The sequence below is a fragment of the Rhinoraja longicauda genome, chromosome 6 (genome assembly GCF_053455715.1).
Source record: "Rhinoraja longicauda isolate Sanriku21f chromosome 6, sRhiLon1.1, whole genome shotgun sequence".
NCBI classification, from domain to species: domain Eukaryota; kingdom Metazoa; phylum Chordata; class Chondrichthyes; order Rajiformes; family Arhynchobatidae; genus Rhinoraja; species Rhinoraja longicauda.
In genome coordinates this window covers 81,305,922-81,331,677 of record NC_135958.1, presented here as the reverse complement: position 1 = coordinate 81,331,677, position 25,756 = coordinate 81,305,922, and the positions used below count along the sequence as shown (strand labels likewise).

Here is a 25,756-nt window from a genome sequence, read left to right as displayed (position 1 = left end):
TCCCCATCATTGACACTCACTTTAAGACAGCACATAAGAAAATTCTCTAAAGATGATTTGACCCTTCAAAACATTTACAATGTTAAATGGAAAGAAATTCAAACTTAAGTCAGAAAGGATCTACGGTGACTTTTAATAAGTGGAGTCCAAAGAAGGGTCTCGACCCGAAACGTCACCCATTTCTTCTCCCCAGAGATGCTGCCTGACCTGCTGAGTTATTCTAGCATTTTATGTTTATCTTTGGTATAAACCAGCATCTGCAGTTCCTTCCTACACAAGTTGGATACACATTGGCTTGGTCAGAGATGGAGGATAGTGCTGCAGGGATATTTTTATAACTGGAGGTCTGCGATCAGTGGGTGGTCTGGAGAAGGGTCTCGACCCGAAACGTCACCCATTCCTTCTCTCCAGAGATGCTGCCTGTCCCGCTGAGTTACTCCAGTATTTTGTATCTGTGTTCTGTAACGATCAGTGCTGGAACCACACTTGTATGATCTGGATGAAATTGTAGGTGGTCTCATTAGTAAGTTTACAGATGATGCAAAAATTAGAGTTGTGAATTGCGAACAAGGTTATCAAAGGATACAGTAGCACATAGATCGGTTGGAAATTTGGGCAGAGATATGACAAATGGAGTTGAAACAGGTTTGAGGTGCTGCACCTTTGGAGGGGGTAGATAGTAAATGGGGAAAGCATACAGTAGAACAGCAGGAATAACTATATAGAGGCAATCTTGGGGTGAAGGCCCACAGCTGCCTGAAAGTAGGCATGTTGATTAAGGTGGCATTTGGTATGCTTGCCTTCATCGGTTAGGGCATGGAGTATAAAAGTTGGGAAATGCTGCAGCTCTATACAACGTCAGGTAGGCCATATCTGGAGCACTGTGTGCAGTTCTGGTTGCCATAAAAAGGATGTGCAAACTTGAGAGGTTGCAAAAGAGGTTCACCAGAATATTGGAGTGTTTTGGACCCTGGATTGTAGTGTTTTCGTTTTAGCTCTGAGGAGAGTTGGGCTAACTTAGATGGTAATCTCTGCAACATTGCAGGTCGAGAGGTGACCTGACAGAAAAATATAAAATTATTAATTTACACAGGGTAAATAGTCAGAGCAAAAAATAAGTTACTGGAATAACTCCAGTGTTCAGTTCTGGGCACCATGTTATAGGAAATATGTTGTCAAGCTGGAAATGGTAGAGAGAACATTTACAAGGGTGTTGCCAGAGCTGAGGGTCTGAGCTATAGGGAGAGGTTGAGTATTCCTTCAAAATTAAGTCACATAGAATCTATGGCGACTTAATAAGTCTAAAGAAGGGTCTCAACCCAAAACGTCACCATTTCCTCTCTCCAGAGATGCTGCCTGACCCAGAGTTACTCCAGCATTTTATGTCCATCTTTGGTGTAAACCAGCATCTGCAGTTCATCCCTGCACGTTGGATGCTGAATTGGCTTGTTCAGAGATGGAGGGTAGTGCCGTCGGGATGTTTCATATAACTGGAGGAATATCCCAACGTTTAAGAAACAGTTAGTCAGGAAAATGGATAGGACAGGTTTGGTGGGACATGGACCAAATGTGGGCAGGTGGGACTAGTGTAGCTGGGACATGTTGGACAGTATGGTTAAGTTGGGCCAAAGGGCCTGTTTCCACACTATCACTCTATAACTCAGCAGATCAGGCATCATGTGTAGGAAAGAACTGCAGATGCTGGTTTAAACAGGCATCATCTGTGGAGGGAAATGAGAAGTTGACATTTCGGATTGGAATCCTTCATCTGAACTTTACAACAGCTTCCAGCAAACACAGGCTCGGCGATCGTTTCGCTCAACACCTTCGCTCAGTCTGCCTTAACCAACCTGATCACCAACATGGTGGCTGAGCATTTCAACTCCCACTCCCAGTCTGACCTTTCTGCCATGGGCCTCCTCCAGTGCCATAGCGAGGCCCACCTGAAATTGGAGGAACAGCACCTCATATTTCGCTTGGGCAGCTTGCAGCCCAGCGGTATGAACATTGACTTCTCCAACTTTAGGTAGTTCCTCTGTCCCTCTCTTCCCTTCCACCTTCCCAGTTCTCCCTCTATCTTCCTGTCTCCACCTATATCCTTCCTTAGTCCCGCCCCCCTGACATCAGTCTGAAGAAGGGTCTCGATTCGAAACGTCACCCATTCCTTCTCTCCTGAGATGCTGCCTGGCCTGCTGAGTTACTCCAGCATTTTGTGAAATAAATACCTTCGATTTGTACCAGCATCTGCAGTTATTTTCTTACACAACAGCTTCCAGCAGCTCGTTTTTGTTCCAGATTACAGCAATTGCAGTCTCTTGTGTCTCTCGGCAGTCAGAGTCTGTTTTCCCCAATTATAATCATAAGATACACCGTTAATGCGCAAAATGCATTGTCTTAGTTCTGCCTGCAACTTTGTTCTCGGCAAACGCTTAGGATGAACCTTGTTTATAAAAGATCAGGCCTGACATCCTTAAGGAAACAGTGGACTGACAATATATTTAATGCAATTTAATTTAACCTGAACAGAAACCATCTCATCATAGTATAATATGGTGCAACCTTTCCAACATGAACAGTTTATAATTTTATCTTTCTATGGCCAAAAAAGGTGTTTAATAATAAATTCTAAACTGAATTGTCTGTAAAACGCACTGCAGATAAAATTCACAATAGATTTAATGCAATCTTATTCCAATGCAAAACCGAACATGCTGTTTTAAGCAGCCAGACATTGAATTTTTAAAGTAAATAGGTCAGATTGCCTAAGATAGCAATGAAATTCAAAGATTCAGCCTCCGAGGCCTACATGATAGGGCACAGAGAAAATCTGTATCATGGAAGCATCAGTAACTCGGGGCAGTGGGGCACAGAATAACAATTGGAATTTTGTGCTGGTGTTTCAGACTTCACATTTATTTTAATCATATCACAATGCAATTACATATAGCACATCAGATAAAATTAAGATTTGGTCAGAATATAGTTTGAGATTTTTGAATTTTAGACTGGCTCCATTTACCAAATCTTATAATACTTAAGAGTCTTTAATTTCTAATATGTGAACTATCCACGAGCTTCTCCTCACCCTCACTCTGCATATCTGTGCTGATCATAACTGTACATATTTCCATCAGGTCTCCCCTCAACCTCCGACACTCCAGGGAAAACAATGCAAGTCTGTCTAACCTTTCCTCACAGCTAGCAAGAAATCCTAAGAGAGTTGATCTTATTGGAACTATAGGTATCACAAAATGCTGGAGGAACTCGGCGGGGCAGGCAGCATCTCTGGAGAGAAGGGATGGGTGACGTTTCGGGTCGAGACCCTTCTTCAGTCTGAAGAAGGGTCTCGACCTGAAACGTCACCCATTCCTTCTCTCCAGAGATGCTGGCTGACCTGCTGAGTTACTCCAACATTTTGTGATACCTTCGATTTGTACCAGCATCTGCAGTTATTTTCCTACCCTTATAGGAACCATATGCAATTCCACGAGAGCTTGATAGGGAACCTCCCACAAGGATATTTTCCTTGGCAGGGAATCTGGACTCAGAATAATGGGACACCTGTTGAAAGCAGAGTTGAGGAAGAATGTTTTAAATCTTTGGATTTTCCGCCTGGGCCCCAAAAATGTACTGACCGCGATTTGGAGATGGGGTTGAGGATAATGGGGGTAGACACAAAATGCTGGAGTGACTCAACAGCACAGGCAGCATCGCTGGAGAGAAGGTATGGGTGACCTTTCGGGTTGAGACCCGTCTTCAAGGAAACCACCCAATCCTTCTCTCCAGAGATGCTGCCTGTCCCACTGAGTTACTCCAGCATTTTGTGTCTAAACCAGCATCTGCAGTTCCTTCCTTCACGGGATAATGGGGATCAGGCAAGGTGGTGACACGGAGGCCAAAAATCAGATCACCCCATGATTTAATTAACAAGTGTAGCCATTTGAGAAGCTATTTGGCCTACCGCAGAAACATTGCACTTCACAAGTCTCCTGATGTCCGGCTATTCTTTCCAACTATGCAGTCATGACAGATCAACTTGCTTTTTGTCTGGTCAATTCATAGCTTTGATTTAACAAACAACCAACATCAGAGCAAACTTGATAACCTAATATATGTGTCTATCTTCAAGTTAAAAGGTTTCCTCCACAATCCAGCAGTCACACCAGAAAGGTACATGCTCTAACGATCTCAGGTACAAGTGAATTTTCTCACTGGATTTAATGTGGTCCATCACTGAAAATAAATAATTTTAAACCTATTTTAAAAATTTACCATTAATTCAACTCTTGCTCTTTTGTAGCAATCCAAAAAACTAGAGGTAACTTTCGTAGAAAGATGTCTGAAGAATGAACAGATGAAGTTTAATACAAACACTAATGAAATGCACTTGATGAAGGAAGAGAGAAAAAGGTCAGTAAACCTGTTGAAGATATCCAGTGATGATTTGCAAAGGTAGACAGGATGGACGCGAAAGCTGTGGAGAGGGTGCACAAGACGTTCGCCAGGCCATTTCCCAGGTTAGAGAGCAATAGCTACAAGGAGAGCCTGGACAAACTTGGATTGTTTTCTAGGGAGAGAGAGTTGGAGGCTGAGGGACCGCTGGATAGAAGTATGAAATTATGAGAGGTAGACAGTCGGAGATTTCTGCCCCAGGGTGTCACATACTACAGGGCTTGGGTTTATGCTGAAAAAGGGAAAGTTTAAAGGTGATTTACAAAGCAATAAAAAAAAAAACACAAAATGTGGGAAGTGCCTGGAACTTACTGCCAGGGGAGACATGCAGCATGCAAATAAGCCCTTCAGCCGAACATATATATGCCGACCAAGATGATACAATAGCAATATTTAAGAGACATTTGTTGGACAGGCACATGAACGGGCAGGGGATGAAGGGATATGGATCATATGCAGGCAGGTGGGATGAGTTTAATTTGGCATCATGGTCAGCACAGACATCTTAAGCCAAAGGGCCAGTATCTGTTCTGTATTGTGCTATGTTCGAGCACCACAGAATACAAATGCAAGTTGCAGTATTAAACACGCACAAAATCACTGGGTAAGCAGTTAGAATATTGTTTGAGTTACACCCAGTTTAGGAAGGGTGGTGCTCATGAAAAATGCAAGGAAGAGATCTACAAGGATAATACGAGGAAAGATTAGAATAGAGAAGATATACTAATGGCATTTAAAATCAGTAGGCGATTCAATGTCCACACGTGCAGATTGTATTGACACAGGAGTGGAATGAGCTATGGAATGAGGCAACAGGATTACAAGATTAGTTCTGAATGACTCAAGTGGTCAACACAGACATTCAACAGAATTTGTTTGAAGAAGGGCCTCGATCGAAACATCACCCATTCCTTCTCTGCAGAGATGCTGCCTGTCCCGCTGAGTTACTCCAGATTTTTGTGTCTATCTTCGGTTTAAACCGGCATCTGCAGTTCCTTCCTCCACAATTTGTTTATGCTCTGCTATAAGTACTGTTTGCTCAGGTGGGATAAGAGGAAAAGATAATTTAAAGCACAAAAGAATAAAAGGAAGAGGCTAAGCTGCATATATTAAGCTGCATGGTGTTCATTCATGGCAAAATAAGTCACATTAGCTAAGAAATTGATGCAAGGCAAAAATACAAACGGAACAAGATGGAACATATGACTAAAGTAATTAAACAAGCCAGCAGAGTAAGAGCAGGTTGACATGTAGTGAATGAGGGGAAAGATTTAAAATCAAATTGAAGTGTACCTTTTTCACACAGAAGGCGATGAGGAGATGGAATAAGCTGCCAATGGTAAAAGCAGGTACATTTCTGACCTTTAAAAGACACTTTGACAGGTACATGGATAGGAAGGGACCAAGTTCAGACAGTTAGGACTAGCTTGATCACCTAGACGAGTTGGGCCAAAGGGCCTGTTTCCATGCTAAATAACCCTGTGACACATCAACAACCTCCTGTACTTCAATCCTTTAATTCAAACCAACTTTCCTTTAAAGGAAGAAAACAATAAGCATTTTATTTAGCACTTTCAATATAGAATGAGAAACTAGCCACTTCACCTGTGGAATGACTGTACAAAAATCTATCACAAATCATTGGAAACATCAGAACTGGTTAAACGACTGATGCAGGGTGGTGGGTTTTATGGAGGAGGTTACAGTGAAAACTAGTTTAAAAGAAAAATTACAGACTGTGGAACATAGAGGGCTGAAGTCACAACTAACATATTTTAAAAATCTCAATTAGTTTGAGAAAATAATGCTAATATGCCACTATTTTGTTTATGTTAATGTCAATAAAAAGATCACCAAATATATATAGTAATTGAACCACTGGATTTCCAGACGATCTGTAGAAGTGTAATGTACATACACACTTCCCCATCGCCCTACCATTATTTATTGCCCATCCCCAATTCCCTGAGGTCATAGGAGATCATCATCTTGAAAAACTACATTTTGCATCTTCTCTCATGTCAACGTAATGTAGTGTATGGAATGTCATTGTGCATCCAAAGCAGACATGAGCAATGAACACTGTACAACAACCCAAAGCTTGTAAACTGATTTTATCAAGGGAGTCAACCCTATGCCATTGATCTCCAATGCATGTTCAATCAGTGCTCTGCTGAAGCAGCAATAAACTTAGCTGATTTTAGAGTTATCACAAATAACCATCATTAGTTTACCAGAGAACCTTACTGTCAAATATGTCTCAAAACTCAATACAAAGATGATACATTAGCTCAGCTGAAGAGATATTGGTTCTGATGAGGACTGAGAGATCAAATCCAACTTGAGAACAAAATCTAGTCTTGAACTTCAGTGCTGCACGCCAGAGAAAACCTCTTTCAGGGGACCTCTGAGGGTCTTTCAGGTCTCATGCAGAGGGCGAACTGCAGTCTCAAGACACGTCAACAACCAAGAAAGAAAGTGGAGGAGTAAGAAATTTAGATTGGGCCCTGCCTTTGGATCTTACTGAGTAACAGTAAGAGAGGTAATTGTCTTCTGTTTTATTGCAAGACTGGAAGAACAAGATTACATATTACTTAAGATATGTAGGAAAAAAACTGCAGATGCTGGTACAAATCGAAGGTATCACAAAATGCTGGAGTAACTCAGCGGGTCAGGCAGCATCTCAGGAGAGAAGGAATGGGTGACGTTTCGGGTCGAGACCCTTCTTCAGACTGATGTCGGGGAGGGGGCGGGACAAAAAAAGGATGTAGTTGGAGACAGGAAGGCAGTGGGAGAACTGGGAAGGGGGAGGGGAAAGAGGGGGACAGAGGAGCTATCTAAACTTAGAGAAGTCAATGTTCATACCGCTGGGGTGTAAGCTGCCCAAGCGAAATATGAGGTGCTGTTCCTCCAATTTGCGGTGGGCCTCACTATGACAATGGAGGAGGCCCACGACAGAAAGGTCAGACTGGGAGTGGGAGGGGGAGTTGAAGTGCTGAACCACCGGGAGATCAGGTTGGTTAAGGCAGACTGAGCGAAGGTGTTGAGCGAAACAATTGCCGAGCCTGCGTTTAGTCTCACCGATGTAGAGAAGTTGACATCTGGAACAGCGGATATAATAGATGAGGTTGGAGGAGGTGCAGGTGAATCTCTGCCTCACCTGGAAAGACTGTTTGGGTCCTTGGATGGAGTCGAGGAGGGAGGTAAAGGGACAGGTGTTGCATCTCCTGCAGTTGCAGGGGAAAGTACCTGGGGAGGGGGTGGTTTGGGTAGGAAGGGACAAGTGGACCAGGGAGTTATGGAGGGAATGGTCTCTGCGGAAAGCAGAAAGAGGAGGAGATGGGAAGATGTGGCCAGTAGTGGGATCCCGTTGGAGGTGACAGAATTTGTTGGATACGCTGGCTGATGGGGTGGAAAGTGAGGACAAGGGGGGACTCCATCCTTGTTACGAAAGGGGAGAGGGGGAGCAAGAGCGGAGCTGCGGGATATTGAGGAGGCCCTAGTGACAGCCTCATCTATAATGGAAGAGGGGTAGCCCCGTTTCCTAAAGATAGATAGCTATATTGTCCTACAACGTGCATATTAGTTTCAATAACATTATGCCCTCTTCCCCCCCTCCCCGTTCTTTGCACATCCCCAATCATGGACTTTCACTCGCCACTTTAATTTCATGTTTCATGTACCTTGTTGTGTTTTATGACTGTTGGCAGACCAATTTCGCTCCTGGGATAAATAAAGTTCTATCGTATCATACCTGTACGACTCTCATGACATGCTTTGCACATTATCAGATGATTGCTGCTATTTATCAACACAAGATTCTGATCACCAATATAAATAATGGGAGAAACCCACCCACCAATTCTTAAACACAAAGCTACGGTAAGCACATAAAATGCAGCAGTTGTCAGCGTGGTTTAAAAAGACAACTTTGCTCAAAATAAGAGCAACTACGTTGTCATCGCTACCAAACTGAACGCTCGTTTGTACATCACACCTGCCGACAAAATACATCCTCTTTAACTGCCCATAGTAGTTTCAGATAGGATATTATTGTTAGGAGCAAGCTCCTAAACGACTTCTCTGCGGGGGGGGGGGGGGGGGGGGGGGGGGGAGGTTAATTAGATGTCATTGGAATGTTAAGATTGGAATCGGAGATGTTGGGGAGGAGGGCGGACAAAAAGAAGTAAGAATCAACAAATGGGTAGACTATGTTTGGGGCAACTTTGTGTTGATGTGAGGGTGGAGGGAGGGAAGGAAGGAGCGTTCAGAAACCTGCACGAGATAGCCCAGCTGCTGGGGGTTGTGAAGTAGAAAGCAGAAAGAACCAAGGGGGGATCACAGTTTAAGAATAAGGAGTAGGCCATTTAAGACTGAGATGAGGAAAAACCTTTTCACCCAGAGAGTTGTGAATCTGTGTGGAATTCTCTGCCACAGAAGGTGTGCAGGCCAATTCACTGGATGTATTCAAAAGAGTGTTAGATATAGCTCTGAGGGCTAACAGAATCAAGGGATATGGGGAGAAGGCAGGAACGGGGTATTGATTTTGGATGATCAGCCATGATCATATTGAATGGCTGTGCTGGCTCGAAGGGCAGAAGGGCCCACCCCTGCACCGATGCTTTCTATGTTTCTATGAGAGTTCTGCAGGAGACCGGCGGCAGCTGTCAGGGAAACTTGGCTCCGCTGCAGCTCCGCGCCAACCCGCACCCGGGCGGCGCTTCTTCCCGCAGACCAACAGTACAGTGTGTGCCAGTTCACCCAGGAACCTGCCGGTGGGAAACACAACGGTCAAGGGCCACGCCGCCTCCCTCAATAAGCACCACCTCACTGAAGAAAGAAGTACACAAGGCGGCGGCGGCTTTCTTCGGGAAGCCAAGGCCCCCGTTATGTTTTCACCGGGTGCAACGCATCTTGCTGGCGGGGTTGACCGACAGCCCGAAGGCCCAATCGGCGGCGGGCAGAGGGACGGGGCGGGTTCAGGCCGGGCGAAGTGGACCAATCAGGGCGAGGGAGGGAAGGAGGGGCGGGGTTTGAAGGGCAGGTTGGAGTGAGAGGTCGGAGCGGGCCCCGGCCTCGCGGGGGGGGGGGGGGGGGGGAAGACGCGGCGCAGGAGGCGGGAGGCGAGCGCCCCCGGCCCGGCTCTCTCTCTCTCACCTCCTCGGCGTGCTTGCGCAGGGCCTTCTCCCGCTCGTATTGCGTGATGAGCTGCTCGTTGTCCTCCTTCAGCAGCTCCAGCTCCACGGCGTGCTCCTGGTTCTCGGCGAACACGGCGTCCAGGTTCTCCAGAACGCCCACCACCAGCGGCATCAGCTCCTTCACCACGTCCTCGTCGTACTTGCGGATCATGCGCTCGAACTCGCGGTAAATACTGGCCGCCAGGCCCGACACCCGCTCCGACATCACGTTGGTGTTGGAGTCGTCCTGGTAAACCACCCCATCGTCCAGTTCCATTTTTTTAAAGTGTGTGTATGTGTATATATATATATAATATTACTAGGAGCAAAAAAAATAAACGGATTATTTACACCCCATTAAAGCGTGAGGAGGTTTTAAAAAACAAAAAGAATGTGATTTCTCCTCAGCTTCAGCTGCTGCCGGTCTGTGTGTGGCGGCGCCGCGCTCCTCCACTGGCCTTCGCCGCGCTCTCTGTTGACGCCGCACTCGCTCCGAGGCCACAGGCGCGGCGGCCCCGCCCCCCCCCCCCGGCGCGCTCCCGACACCGCGGGCGCGCCACCGCCTGGGTCCCGCCGCCAGCCGGCCGCGCGCTCCCGCGTCAGCCCCCCCCCCCCCCCAAAAAACCCCCACATACAGCACTCCCACAGCAACTGGGTCATCCCCTTCCTGCAGGAATGTGCTGCTTATTTACATCCACCCACCCACCCAGCGCTGGGTGAGTTAACCTGTCTCCACAGAAAGCATGGGGAGAAGGCAGGAACGGGGTACTGATTGAGAATGATCAGCCATGATCACATTGAATGGTGGTGCTGGCTCGAAGGGCCGAATGGCCTCCTCCTATTGTCTTACACCTATTGTCTTACACCTCAGCGGTATGAACATTGACTTCTCTAACTTCAAATAGCCCTTGGCAGCTTTCCCTCTCTTGCTCTCCATCCTCTCCCCCTTCCCAGTTTTCCCACCAGTCTTACTGTCACCGACTACATTCCACCTCTGTGCCGCCCCCTCCCCTGCTGACATCAGTCTTAAGAAGGGTCTTGACCTGAAACGTCACCCATTCCTTCTCTCCTGCCTGACCTGCTGAGTTACTCCAGTATTTTGTGAAATAAATACCTTCGATTTGTACCAGCATCTACAGTTATTTTCTTACACTACTCAGTCTGAAGAAAGGTCTCCACCAGAAACGTCGCCCATTCCTTCTCTCCAGAGATGCTGCCCGTCCCGCTGAATTACTCCAACATTTTGCATCTCCAGAAAGCATGCAGTTTGGTTGTATCACAGCTTGCTATTGGGAACTGCCCAAGACCGCAGGAAATTGCAGAGTTCTGGTCGCAGCTCATTCCATCATACAGACCCGACTCCTCTCCATTGAGACAAAAAGCTGGAGTAACTCAGCGGGACAGGCAGCATCTCTGGACAGAAGGAATGGGTGACGATTTGAGTCGAGACCCTTCTTCAGAACTTGAGCTTCTTGAGAACAGGTAGCAACTGACCTGCAATTTATTCTCCCACCTTGTAACAAGATTGTCTCCCTCAGTCATGCATTGAGTAGTGAGATCATTGGCTAGCCAACTATATGTGGTAATGACTGTTTTTTGCACTGCACTATTTGAGCATGCTGAACTCATTTATGGTTACAATGTGGTCCAACATCAACCACAGACTAAATGTCCAGAAGAAAACATAGGTGACTAATAGGGCAAAAGGAACCTTGATCAGAATGCAAAGATATTTTCTCGTCCATTCTCATGTAACTTATCTCAAAGAACCAGTACCTTTGTAAGTTGTGAATTGATATTTGTAGAGATACAGGTCTGTTTAATTTGAATTTAATTCCATTTGCAGGAAAGTTGTATTAAGAAGTAAGAAAATATTGTACTGGATAAAAATGATGTTGGTATTAGTAAAATTGGATTTCTGATCAGTCACTGTTAATCTCATCTGGAATATGACATCTAGGATCACATCAGGAAGGATAAGTACTTTTCTTAATTCATTGTTAGGGGCATTTGCTTCACTGCTCGAGCTAAAGGTTTTTTACACCTTTCTGAATTCCTGTTGAGTAGATGGCAGCGAATAATTTTCTTTGCAGTCCTACAAGGAATCACGGAATTGTGCGTGTTGCATCAATGAACAAGGTGATTCAGCTCATTAAGTCTGAAGCAGGATCTCGACCCGAAACATCACCCATTCCCTCTCTCCAGAGATGCTGCCTATCCCGCTGAGTTACTCCAGCTTCTTGTGTCTATCTTCGGTTTAAACCAGCATCTGCAGTTCCTTCTTACTCATTAAGTCTGTATCAGCTTCTAGAAAATTACTCTTTCAAGTGCCTATCCAATTATCACCTAAAAGAGTGTAGCAAGGAACTGCAGGTGCTGGTTTAAACTGAAGCTTGACACAAAATGCTGGAGTGTCAGAGAGCATCTCTGGAGAAAAGGAACAGGTGATGTTTTGGGTAGAGACCCTTCTTCAGATTGAAGTCTGAGAACCTATTCCTCTCGTCACCTAAACATCACCTATTCCTTTTCTCCAGAGATGTCTGACCTGCTGAGTTACTCCAGCCTTTTGTGCCTTATCACCTAAAAGACTTGTTTGCTTTGATTTCAATCATCTTTATGAGCAGTAAATTACAAGCTATAGCCTCAAGAATCTCCAGAAGCTTTAATCTTGAACCAAAGTGCTGAAGTAACTCAGTGGGTCAGGCAGCATCTGTGGAGGAATGGGGTAAGAACCATTTTTTAGATTGATTCAAAGCCGTGGTAGTTCTGTATTTTTTTTAAAACTTCATACTCTCCATATATCTTTAGTAAAAAAAATCACATTTATGCTTCTTGCTCCTCGAATATTCTATTGCTGAGGACAAAAATCCCCCCTCTAAACCATTCCTGATCTTGTCCACCTCCTTTAAATCTTCTCTCAACCTTTGTTCCATGGCAAACTTTTCATTGTCCCAGCTTTTCATTCGAGTTAATGTTTTCTGCACTTTTTCTGGGAACTTCACAAAATTAGATGAGGAAAATTTCAAACAACACTTCTGTGGTGCTGAATGATTGTTCAAAGGTCTTTTAATGTCACATGTACCAATTAAGGTGCAGTAATATGCGAATTACCATACAGCCATACGGAAAAAAAAGCAACAAGACCTACAAATACATAAAAGTTAACATAAACATCCACTACAGCGGATTCCCCACATTACTCACTGATGGAAGGTAAAAAAGTCCAAACTTCTTCCTCTATTATTTTATACAGATTCAAGATTACCTCCTTGCTCTTGTATTCTCTGCCTCTATTTACAAAGCATAAGATACCATATGCTTTACTAACCACTCTCAACTTGTTCTGTGATGTTCAAGGATTTATGTACATAACATAACATCCAGGTCCCTCTGTTCCTGCAAACCCTTCAGAACAGTGCAAATTAATCTGTTTCTCTTTGCCTATTTTTTCAGCAACAGTGTCTCACTTCACACTTCTATTAAATTTCATCTGCCATCACACAGCCTACCTATGTATTCCAGCAGACTATGATTTTACACTTTGCCACATTTAATGCCCAACGTTTATGTCATTTCCAAATTTAGAAATGTTGATGCATATTGAATCTAGCTGCATTTTTAGCACTGATCTGTGGGGAACACCACAATCTAAATTCCTCTAGACTGGAAAACAAGCATTCCCCACTGCTCTGTTTTCTGTCTTGAAACTAATTTCCTACTCATACCCCTAGTGACCCTTTGCTTCCATCCGCCTCAACTTTGCTAACTGATGTGTGTAGAGCTCTAACCTGACCATGCAGACGGCCATTGGCGGCAGTGGATGTATACCTCCACCATCTGTAACCTCATGCCCCAGCACAGCGCTGGCTCCCATTTCAGTGAAGCCGGGGTTAATCCCTGGTCTGGTGAGGAGTGCTGAAGGGCATGTTTAGACCAGCATCAGACATCCCAAAACATGAGGTGCAAACTGAGTGAAGCTGCAGCTCAACTACAAATGTGCTGACTAGCAAATTGAGCTCAGTGTTCTCATAACCAATGGATCAATTCAATGCTCCACAGTCCTATCTCACCCAGTCAGGAATGGTAGGAGACAATTGACCAACAAGATGTTCCAAGAACATTCCCACCCTCAATTATGGTGGGAGCACCAAGTGAGTGCTGAAGACAAGGCTGAAGCATTTACAATCTTGTTTGGTCAGAAAGGTCAAATGGATGACCCACTTGATTGCTCTCAAGATCCCACCATCACAAAGTCTGTCTGCAACTTCAATCCATGTGGTAGAAAGTAATGGCTGAGTCACCAAAAGCTGCCGGATCAGAAGATATTCCATTTGCTCAGCTGAGAACTAGCTGTGCCTCTCACCAAGCTGCTCAAATGCAATTAGAACAACGGCTCTAGCCGACAATGTGGGAAACTGTTCAGACGTCTGAGGCTCAGCCACATTCAATTGCTTCACCGATAACCTTCCTTCCATCATCAATTTAGAAGTGGGGATGTTGGCTGATGATTGCACAATGTTCAACTCCATTCACAGCTCCAGTGCCAAGCTCCTCTCCATGTCTGCCTGCAGTAAGATTGAAATGATGTAAAGTTGTTCTGACTTATAGACAATAGGTGCAGGAGGAGGCCATTCGGCCCTTCGAGCCAGCACCGCCATTCAATGTGATCATGGCTGATCATTCTCAATCAGTACCCCGTTCCTGCCTTCTCCCCATACCCCCTGACTCCGCTATCCTTAAGAGCTCTATCTTGCTCGCTCTTGAGTGCATTCAGAGAATTGGCCTCCACTGCCTTCTGAGGCAGAGAATTCCACAGATTCACAACTTCCTCATCTCAGTTCTAAATGGCCTGCCCCTTATTCTTAAACTGTGGCCCCTTGTTCTGGACTCCCCCAACATTGGGAACATGTTTCCTGCCTCTAACGTGTCCAACCCCTTAATAATCTTATACGTTTCGATAAGATCTCCTCTCATCCTTTTAAATTCCAGTGTATACAAGCCTAGTCGCTCCAGTCTTTCAACATATGACAGTCCCGCCATTCCGGGAATTAACCTAGTAAACACGCTGCACGCCCTCAATAGCAAGAATATCCTTCCTCAAATTTGGAGACCAAAACTGCACACAGTACCCCAGGTGTGGTCTCACTAGGGCCCTGTACAGCTGCAGAAGGACCTCTTTGCTCCTATACTCAACTCCTCTTGTTATGAAGGCCAACATTCCATTGGCTTTCTTCACTGCCTGCTGTACCTGCATGCTTCCTTTCAGTGACTGATGCACTAAGACACCCAGATCTCGTTGTACGTCCCCTGTTCCTAACTTGAAAATATATTACTATTTGTTCATATTGGCAAAGTTTAAATCTTGGAATTCCCACCCAATACCACTTTAGGAAGAGCTTCAACAAATGAACTGCAGCAGTATTAGTTTAATATGCATTGCTTTATTATTGTCACAAGTGCTGATGGACAGTGACAAGCTTTGTTCTGCATGGTATCCAGGTAAATCATACCATGAAATCAAGCAAAACCTTTCATTGTTCCTGTACCTCAACATACATGCACACATGACAATGCACTTCAACACGAGTCCAATCATACCATACACAAGTACAACAGGTAATGCAAAAAAAGAGAAAGGAATCAAAGTGCACACTTTAGTATTACAGCTACTGCAAAAATGTAGTTTTAAAAGAAAGTGTTAGGGTCGCAACAAGCTAAATTGAGCGAATGGTTTATGAGAGGTCCATTCAAGATACTGATAACAGTAAGGAAGCAGCTGTTCCCTCGGAAACCTAAGATGCATTCCATTTGGACCAGGTGACTTTTTGAACGTTAGGGTTAGCTAACTCTTTCTGGTACCTCCTCCCACGTGAATTTTCATCCATCTATGATCTTCAAACCTGCTAAGATTTCTCATCTTTGATAAACACTGACACAAAAGACTTAGTATTTCAGCCATGATGTATTCTGATTCTACAATATTATTAGGGAGGGAGTTCCAAGAGGCCTTTATAAGGATATCCTTGAAGGAGGCAAGGGATGAATAATAATAATAATAATGCATTACATTTATATAGCGCTTTTCAAACACTCAAAGACGCTTTACAGGGATTTCTAGAACATAGAGAAGTGAATAGATAGATAAATAAGTAAACGAACAGAAAAAGGAGACAGAAGGTGAGGTGACCTTCAGTGGTTGAAGGCAGTGCTGAACAGGTGAGACTTCAGTGATGTTTTGAATGTGGTGAGTGAGGAGGAGTCTCTGACGGTTTGGGGTAGTGAGTTCCAGAGGGTGGGAGCAGCGATGGAGAAATCCCTGTCCCCCCAGGATCTGAGTTTGGTCCGGATGGGGGGGGGGGGGACAGGAGATTGGCAGCAGCAGAGCGGAGGGTGCAGGTGGGAGTGTGCCTGTGGAGGAGGTCAGTCAGGTAGGATGGGGCCAGGTTATGGAGGGCTTTGTAGGTCATGAGGAGGATTTTGTACTGGATTCTCTGGGGGATGGGGAGCCAGTGGAGTTTGTAAAGGACGGGGGTGATATGGTCACGGATCGGGGAGTGGGTGAGTAGACGGGCAGCGGAGTTTTGAATGTATTGAATGTTCGATTAAGTCTCAAAATTGGGAGATAAGCAACTAGGCACTAGAGAGGGGGAAGTGCGGGGAACCAAGTATATCTGGAGAGAAGGGAAGGGCAGGAACCGAGACCCTTCTTCATACTGGTGGGAAAGAGAGTGTGTGTGAGGGGAAAGGGGACCTTGAGTTAGGGAGCACAAGATACAGATTCCTACACATTCAGATTTACTGTCAGGTACACCAGGGTGCAATGAAATTCCTTGTTTGCATGAAGCCCAGAGAGTCAACAGTATACGGTAAGGACAGATACAACAATATTGAATGACACATGCAAACAGCAGAATGATACAAAGAGTGCAGTGCTATCTGAAGAGGTGCAAAAAAAAACTAAAGTGCAGCAAAGCTAAAACTAAATGAGTTAAAAATACATGGCCACGCCTCCAGGAAGGGTGTGTGGAGGAAGTGATTAATGATGGATGGTTGACAAGGTGGGTCAAATGGCCTTTTACCAAGCTGTATCTTTAAATAAATCAATCAATTATTGCAGGAGGGGACACACTGTGTGGAAAACAATCCACGGTTGCTGGTGTGAGGTCCTTCCCTAGTATTACCGAGGAACAGTGAAATTCATTTTTGTGTACAGTTCAGTACAAGTAAAACTATCATAAGTGATAGGAGTAGAATTAGGCCACTTATAGACAATACACAATTGAAAATAGGTGCAGGAGAAGGCCATTCGGCCCTTCGAGCCAGCACCGCCATTCAATGTGATCATGGCTGATCATTCTCAATCAGTACCCCGTTCCTGCCTTCTCCCCATACCCCCTGACTCCGCTATCCTTAAGAGCTCTATCTAGCTCTCTCTTGAATATATTCAGAGAATTGGCCTCCACTGCCCTCTGAGGCAGAGAATTCCACAGATTCACAACTCTCTGACTAAAAAAGTTTTTCCTCATCTCTGTTCTAAATGGCCTACCCCTTATTCTTAAACTGTGGCCCCTGGTTCTGGACTCCCCCCACTTGGCCCATCAAGTCTACTCCACCATGCAATCATGGCTGATCTATCTCTCCCTCCTAATCCCATTCTCCTCCCTTCTCCCAATAACCCCTGACACCTATACTAATCAACAATCTATCTATCTCTGCCTTAAAGGTATCACAAAATGCTGGAATAACTCAGCAGGTCAGGCAGCATCTCTGGAGAGAAGGAATGGGTGACATTTCGGGTCAAGACCCTTCTTGGGGGTGAGCAGAGTGACGCGGCACGGCGGGACCCAAGAAGGGTCTCGACCCGAAACGTCACCCATTCCTTCTTTCCAAAGATGCTGCCTGACCCGCTGAGTTACTCCAGCATTTTGTGATACCTTCGATTTGTACCAGCATCTGCAGTTATTTTCCTACTGACTTGGCCTCCACCGCCTTCTGTGGCAAAGAATTCCACAGATTCATCACGCAGCATCATCAAGGACCATAGCACGCAGGCTGTTCTCCTTGTTACCGTCAGGCAGATGATACAGGAGTATGGCTGCGCGTACCACCAGACTTAAGAACAGTTTCTACCATCAGGCCATCAGGCTTCTGAACTCAAACACATTTCACATATGTTGATTATTTTAATATTGTCTTTTTACCTTACTCATGTCATTTTAATCTTATTTATCATTGGAATGTTTGCTGAGGTGACCCGTTGTCTTGTCAAATACATTTCATTGTACCGTTGACCCTGTGCCAACCTACATATGACAAATAAAATTAAAATAAAAAAATTAAAAATTCGCCACCCTCTGACTAAACTAAACATATGCATTTAGTCAAGTCAAGTCAATTTTATTTGTATAGCATATTTAAAAAAACCCACGTTGACCAAAGTGCTGTACATCTGATTAGGTACTAAGGAAAAAATGAAACATTCAGTAGCACACAAACATAACAGCACATACAAAACAGTTCACAGCGCCTCCTCAATGAGCCTCAAACGCTAGGGAGTAGAAATAGGTTTTGAGCCTGGACTTAAAGGAGTCGATGGAGGGGGCAGTTCTGATGGGGAGAGGGATGCTGTTCCACATGTATCATTTAGATACATTTTAGATAAACATACATCTCAGGCAACTGTTCCAAAGATGTCCTGAGTTACTCCAGCTTTTTGTGTGTCTATCTTCGGTTTATAGCAGCTTTAGTTCCTTCCAACACAAACCTGTCCTGAGGATGTGACCGGCGCCGTCCAAATGCAAATCTTTGGCGGTCGCCAGCGAGCCCCCGCTGGCGCGCATGCGTCCGACTTCTGCGCGAGAGTTAAAGCCCCGGGCCACGTGACAAGGGGGGGGGGAGGGGTGGCTGCGCGTGCGCAGCAGCCGGAAGCTATGCTCATGTTTGTTGATATTCCGCAGAGGAGTTTTGAAAATTAAACGGCCGGGGCGGGTGGAGGGAGTGACGCGGCACGGCGGGCGGAGAAACCAGGCACAGCGGGCGGAGGGTCCGCGGCGACGCGGTGCGGTGGGCGGAGTGACGCGGCACGGCGGGCGGAGGGATCACGGCGCGGCGGGCGGAGCGGGCGCAGTGACGCGGCGCGGCGGGCGGAGCGGAGCGGGCGGGCTGAACGGGGCCGGGGCCGGGGCTGGGGCCGCGCACACACCGCGGCTCCATGGACAACACGCGCGATGTGGTGAGTGCGGCGCCTCGGGCTTGTCAGCCCCGACCCGGCCCCGGCTCCGGCTCCTTTGTTGTGCCTCGGCCTCGGCAGAGACACGCCAGCCGCCATCCTCCTCCTCCCGCTCCCGAGGCGCCTGCGGGGGAGAGAGAGAGAGAGAGGACGGGGCCTCTGGCTGTGGTGTGGAGCCTGTTGCTGATGCTGCTCTGTGGGGAGACAGGCAGGCAGGCCCACCCCCCCTGCCCACCCCCCTGGAGAGGCATGGGGAGAGGATCGGGGTACTCTCCCCGCCCCCTCTCCCCCCCGCCCCCTCTCCCCCCGACCCGTAGTGTTCTTCTGTCTCATCCTCCTCCCTTCCCCTGCCTTGGATAACTATAGCTCTCTCTCCACCACTTACTCCCACTCTCACACTTACTTTCAGCACACTCCTCCCCCTGCTCCTTTTCCCTCTGATCATCACAACTCACTGACCATACAACCTACTTACTACACCAATTTCTACTACAGCCCCTCCCCTCCCCTCTGATCATCACAAGTCATTGACCATACCACCTACTTTACTACACCAATCTCTACTACAGCTCCTCCCCTCCCCTCTGATCACAACTCACTGACCATACAACCTACACACCTAGACCATTCCACTACTGTTCCTCTCATCAGTTCCATCACAAGTCACTGACTGCTGGCTTTCCCTTGCACAAAATGTTATTTCCTTATCATGTAAATGGCTCGATTGTAATCATGTATTGTCTTTCTACTGACTGTTTAGTTTAGAGATACGGAGTGGAAACAGGCCCTTCGGCCCATCGAATCTGCTCCGACCATGTTTCTATGTTTCTATGACCAGCGATCCCCGCACATCAACACTATCCTACACGCACTTGGGACAATTTGCACATACACTAAGCCAATTAACCTACAAACCTGCACGTATTTGCACACAACAAAAGTGTTTCACTGTACACGCACTGTACGTGACAGTAAACTAAACTGCATGAGATAACCACTTATGAGGTGTAGTAATCAACCAGAACCAGAACTATACCACCTACACACCACACCATCCTGACTACTCCTTCCCTCTGATCCATCACAACTCACCGAACATACCACTTACACACTCCACCAACTCTATTACTGCTCCTCCCCTTCGGCTCCAACACAACACGCCCCTCTCCTCGGCTCCATCGCTGCCTAGTCCCCTAACCTACTACTATCCCTTCCCTTGGTTCCATCCTAACACACTCTCTCTCCCCTCGGCTCCAAACAAATACCCAGCCCTACCTGCAGATCCATTGCAACACCTGATGTATTATGTATACCAATTAGCATCTGGACAAACTTGGGTTGTTTTCTCTGGAGCCTTGGAAGTTGAGGGGAGATCTGATAGAAGTAATTAAAATAATAAAGCGCAGATAATGTTGACAGGCGGAACCTTTTTCCCCAGGGTGGAAATGTCAAAGACCAGAAAGCATAGCTTTAAGATGAGAGGGGCAAAGTTTAAAGGAAATGTGCAGGGCAAGTTTTTTTTACATAGAGTGGGTGAGCTTTAAGGTGAGACGAGCAACATTTAAAGATGTGCGGGGCAAATATTTTACTCAGAGAGTGGTGGGGGCCTGGAACACGCCACCGGAGTGGAGTAGGCAGATACAATAGTGGTGTTTAAGTGTCTTTTAGATGGACACATTGTTATGTGTCCCATGGATAAGGGATACACAGAGTGCTGTGTCAGGAATCATCTCTGGAGAACGTGGATAGGTGACGTGTCGGGATGAGAAGGGTTCTGAACTGAAACATCACCTATCCATGTTCTGCAGAGATGCTGCCTGACCTGCTGAGTTACTCAAGCACTTTGTCTCCAGCAATATGCAGTTTCTTGGTTCTACAACTAATTGGTACACATAATTTTGGGTCAACATTGAAATTTTATCACAGTTTCAAAGGGGATGGTGCAGTTGGAGATCAATGATCAATCGACCTAGGGTGATGGAGGAGCTGAAGGAAATCCACATTAGGCAGGAAATGGTTTTGGGTAGACTGATGGGACTGAAGGCTGATAAATCCCCAGGGCCTGATGGTTTGCATCCCAGGGTACTTAAGGAGGTGGCTCTAGAAATAGTGGAAGCATTGGAGATCATTTTTCAATGTTCTATAGATTCAGGATCAGTTCCTGTGGATTGGAGGATAGCAAATGTTATCCCACTTTTTAAGAAAGGAGGGAGAGAGAAAACGGGTAATTATAGACCAGTTAGTCTGACATCAGTGGTGGGGAAGATGCTGGAGTCAATTATAAAAGACGAAATTGCTGAGCATTTGGATAGCAGTAACGGGATCATTCCGAGTCAGCATGGATTTACGAAGGGGAAATCATGCTTGACAAATCTACTGGAATTTTTTGAGGATGTAACTAGGAAAATTGACAGGGGAGAGTCAGTGGATGTGGTGTACCTCGACTTTCAGAAAGCCTTCGACAAGGTCCCACATGGGAGATTAGTGGGCAAAATTAGAGCACATGGTATTGGGGGTAGGGTACTGACATGGATAGAAAATTGGTTGACAGACAGAAAGCAAAGAGTGGGGATAAATGGGTCCCTTTCGGAATGGCAGGCAGTGACCAGTGGGGTACCGCAAGGTTCGGTGCTGGGACCCCAGCTATTTACGATATACATTAATGACTTAGATGAAGGAATTAAAAGTACCATTAGCAAATTTGCAGATGATACTAAGCTGGGGGGTAGTGTGATTGTGAGGAAGATGCAATAAGGCTGCAGGGTGACTTGGACAGGTTGTGTGTGTGGGCGGATACATGGCAGATGCAGTTTAATGTAGATAAGTGTGAGGTTATTCACTTTGGAAGTAAGAATAGAAAGGCAGATTATTATCTGAATGGTGTCAAGTTAGGAAGAGGGGATGTTCAACGAGATCTGGGTGTCCTAGTGCATCAGTCACTGAAAGGAAGCATGCAGGTACAGCAGGCAGTGAAGAAAGCCAATGGAATGTTGGCCTTCATAACAAGAGGAGTTGAGTATAGGAGCAAAGAGGTCCTTCTACAGTTGTACCGGGCCCTGGTGAGACCGCACCTGGAGTACTGTGTGCAGTTTTGGTCTCCAAATTTGAGGAAGGATATTCTTGCTATTGAGGGCGTGCAGCGTAGATTCACTAGGTTAATTCCCGGAATGGCGGGACTGTCGTATGTTGAAAGGCTGGAGCAATTAGGCTTGTATACACTGGAATGTAGAAGGATGAGGGGGGATCTTATTGAAACATATAAGATAATTAGGGGATTGGACACATTAGAGGCAGGAAACATGTTCCCAATGTTGGGGGAGTCCAGAACAAGGGGCCACAGTTTAAGAATAAGGGGTAGGCCATTTAGAACGGAGATGAGGAAGAACTTTTTCAGTCAGAGAGTGGTGAAGGTGTGGAATTCTCTGCCTCAGAAGGCAGTGGAGGCCAGTTCGTTGGATGCTTTCAAGAGAGAGCTGGATAGAGCTCTTAAGGATAGCGGAGTGAAGAGGTATGGGGAGAAGGCAGGAACGGGGTATTGATTGAGAGTGATCAGCCATGATCGCATTGAATGGCGGTGCTGGCTCGAAGGGCTGAATGGCCTACTCCTGCACCTATTGTCTATTGTCTATTGACTAGGTATTTCTAAAAGTGCAGTACAGTAACTGGACAATTGAAGTTTGCTTTGATCCTATCTTTTTCCAAGCAGTGAATGAGCAAATTATGGGAGCCAAAATTGAAAAGAACACAGGCAGAAACCATTTGTGGGAACCAAAAATAGTATTGTTAGGTTATTTTTGTTGCACTTTGCTGTCAAATCAATGCTTGGGTGTATGTGCTAAGCGGCGGGTGGGGGATGTGGAGGGTGGGACATGGACTTTGGACCACCCTAGATACATTTGGGTCTTTTGTAAATGGTTGGTTTGGGTAGCCAACTTACCAAGACGGTCACAGTCCTGGCCTGTGAGCATCCCAGCCCCTCCTGCTCTGAACCTGCAGCTTGTTAAGGTGGTAGACACAATGCTGGAGTAACTCAGCGGGACAGGCAGCATCTCTGGAGAGAAGAAATGGGCGAGACCCTTCTTCAGACTCCGGTTGTGCACCTCATGAAACGTTTAATTATCTGTTGCAGACGGAGCACTCTCCGCGGTCGGAGAGGAAGAGGAGGGATTCATTTGGGATGTTTGACGGCTATGACAGCTGCAGTGAGGACACCAGCAGCAGCTCCAGTTCTGATGAGAGTGAAGAGGAAGTGCCCTCAATACCGGCTAGCCTTCCACTTATCAAAACTAATGGACAAGTCTACACGTATCCAGATGGCAAATCTGGAATGGGTCAGTTCCAGACTTCTTGTTGGCTGTTTGGCTCATCCTTCTCATGGATGGTGAAGGGACAAGCAGAGTACCGTGGCGTGGTTCGGAGTTTGCCTTATAGAGAACTTTCTGTTCACAATGTTGTATTATATGCCTTGGTACCCAGTTAACCAACATTTGAACTCTGTTTATTAAAAATATTCATATCCCCTATAAACACACAAAGCTGATTTCCTCTTCCTTTGCATGAAATCCTTGATGTGCGTTTTGTGCAGGGTGAGAATGAGTGAATTAGACAAGATTCGTTAACTGGTAAAAAGTTGCCATCAAAATGAACTTGTTAGACCATTCCGTTGTTTGTTCATCGTATCGTTGTACTCTTATGAGCTAGTAGCAACGGGGAGAAGCAACATAAACTGATCGGTGATGTAGGAAGTTGAGTGATCCTATCAGACTATTGGAACCCTGCTTTGATAAAGGGGACTTTTAATGTCAGCTGTGGGAAGCACTTTTGGAGTAATCTTGTTCATTCATGAAACCTATTAGTGGGTTCATTGATTATGACATTGTAGGTTGGTTTCATGAGAAACAGATTCTGGCATTAGTTGGTATTCTATCATTTGGACAGGTACATAGATAGGTAATATTTAGCGTGAAATGCAGGCAGGTAACGGATGGGGCAAATTGGGCCGAAGGGCCTGTTTCCATGCTGAATGACTCGATCTGTGGAGAAGCAGAAGAGTATTGATCACTTAAGACTACAGTCCATATAAACTTGGTTTGATTTATTCACAAAATGCTGGAGTAACTCAGCAGGTCAGGCAGCATCTCGGGAGAGAAGGAATGGGTGACGTTTCGGGTCGAGACCCTTCTTCAGACTGATGTCGGGGGTGGGACAAAGGAAGGATATAGGTGGAGACAGGAAGATAGAGGGAGCTCTGGGAAGGAGGAGGGGAAGGGAGGGACAGAGGAGCTATCTGAAGTTGGAGAAGTCGACGTTCATACCACCGGGCTGCAAACTGCCCAGGCGAAATATGAGGTGCTGCTCCTCCAATTTCCGGCGGGCCTCAGTATGGCACTGGAGGAGGCCCATGACAGAGAGGTCAGACTGGGAATGGGAGGGGGAGTTAAAGTGCTGGGCCACCGGGAGATCAGTTGTAATTAAACTTGGTTTGAATTGGGTTTGGCTAATGAAGTGGAAGTCTCGGATTCCAAGGTTCCTGACAATTGTATTTGGTGCAATCTTGACTCATTACTTCGTGGGTATAGTTTCACAGTGTAGGAATCTTGATGATCTTGCTTTGGAATTAAAGCAAGACAAATGGAAAATTTTGCAGATGCTTTGAAGATTTTTTTGCAGATACTTTACATCCTATCTCTACGATCGCCCTGGTAGCTGATACATGTAGCAAGTTTCTTAAAGCGTTGAATTGTTAGCAATTTGGAAAAGGTGGCAAATTTTGTTTCTAAATATTATGACCTTATTTTCCTTTAATTGATACATCTTATATGTTAGGGCTTGAAAGCAGTTGAAAAATATTGGGGAGAAATTCAATATCTCCATTACTGTGATGATAACTTCTAGGCAGCATCTGACTACATTGGATCCAGTTGTCGGTTAATCATCTGTCATCTGTTGAAATTGATGAATTTATCTTCAGCCTTTGGTGTTCTGGCCCAAACAATGTAGCACCCTCCACAGGGAGAGACATCTGCCTTTGGCAGCAGTGTCATCATTATTGCTGCATTTTTAGTATGACTTTTGTTTAACAATAAAATTAATGATTAAACAAAAAACGTATTACTGCAGAAATATTGTAGGTTTATTTTTGACATGCACCTTTATTATGGCGGAAGAAAGACAATAATTTGGTATTAAGACAAGGGCAGGTTATCCCTTTTATTATGCATCAAGTATATACAAGACTGAGCTGAGTAGATATGGGGCTGATGCAGATACGTGATCAGCCATGATCACATTGAATGGTGGTGCTGGCTCGAAGGGCCGAATGGCCTACTCCTGCACCTATTGTCTATTGTCTAAGTGACACTGAGGTACAAGATTAGCCACAATCTGCTTTGAGGCTGAAATATGTTGAAAGACTGGAGCGACTAGGCTTGTATACACTGGAATTTAGAAGGATGAGAGGAGATCTTATCAAAACGTATAAGATTATTAAGGGGTTGGACACGTTCGAGGCAGGAAACATGTTCCCAATGTTGGGGGAGTCCAGAACAAGGGGCCACAGTTTAAGAATAATAGGTAGGCCATTTAGAACTGAGATGAGGAAAAACTTTTTCAGTCAGAGAATTGTGAATCTGTGGAATTCTCTGCCTCAGAAGGCAGTGGAGGCCAATTCTCTCAATGCATTCAAGAGAGAGCTGGATAGAGCTCTTAAGGATAGCGGAGACAGGGGGTATGGGGAGAAGGCAGGAACGGGGTACTGATTGAGAATGATCAGCCATGATCACATTGAATGGCGGTGCTGGCTCGAAGGGCCAAATGGCCTCCTCCTGCCCCTACTGTCTATTGTTTATAAATAGGCATGAGAGGTTAAATGGCTCACTGCTGCTTTTATTTTATTATG

General features: G+C 45.6%; 2 protein-coding genes across 13 annotated transcripts in view; one reads left to right on the top strand and one right to left on the bottom strand.

Annotated features, from left to right (window-relative positions):
* LOC144594668 (C-Jun-amino-terminal kinase-interacting protein 4-like) overlaps positions 1–10,135 on the bottom strand; it is a 130,363-nt gene extending 120,228 nt beyond the window's left edge. For all 6 annotated transcript variants that reach the window (XM_078401496.1, XM_078401499.1, XM_078401498.1 and 3 more), the window contains exon 1: positions 9,610–10,135. In XM_078401496.1, the coding sequence (XP_078257622.1) occupies positions 9,610–9,906 (297 nt within the window). In that variant the 5' untranslated portion in view covers positions 9,907–10,135. The remainder of the gene's footprint in view (positions 1–9,609) is intronic.
* An 8,667-nt stretch (positions 10,136–18,802) lies between these two features.
* The window catches only part of mbtd1 (mbt domain containing 1), a 44,348-nt gene continuing 37,394 nt past the window's right edge, over positions 18,803–25,756 (top strand). For all 7 annotated transcript variants that reach the window (XM_078401495.1, XM_078401492.1, XM_078401490.1 and 4 more), the window contains exons 1-2: positions 18,803–18,861; positions 22,988–23,189. In XM_078401495.1, coding sequence (XP_078257621.1) covers positions 18,841–18,861; positions 22,988–23,189 — 223 coding nt within the window. In that variant the 5' untranslated portion in view covers positions 18,803–18,840. The remainder of the gene's footprint in view (positions 18,862–22,987; positions 23,190–25,756) is intronic.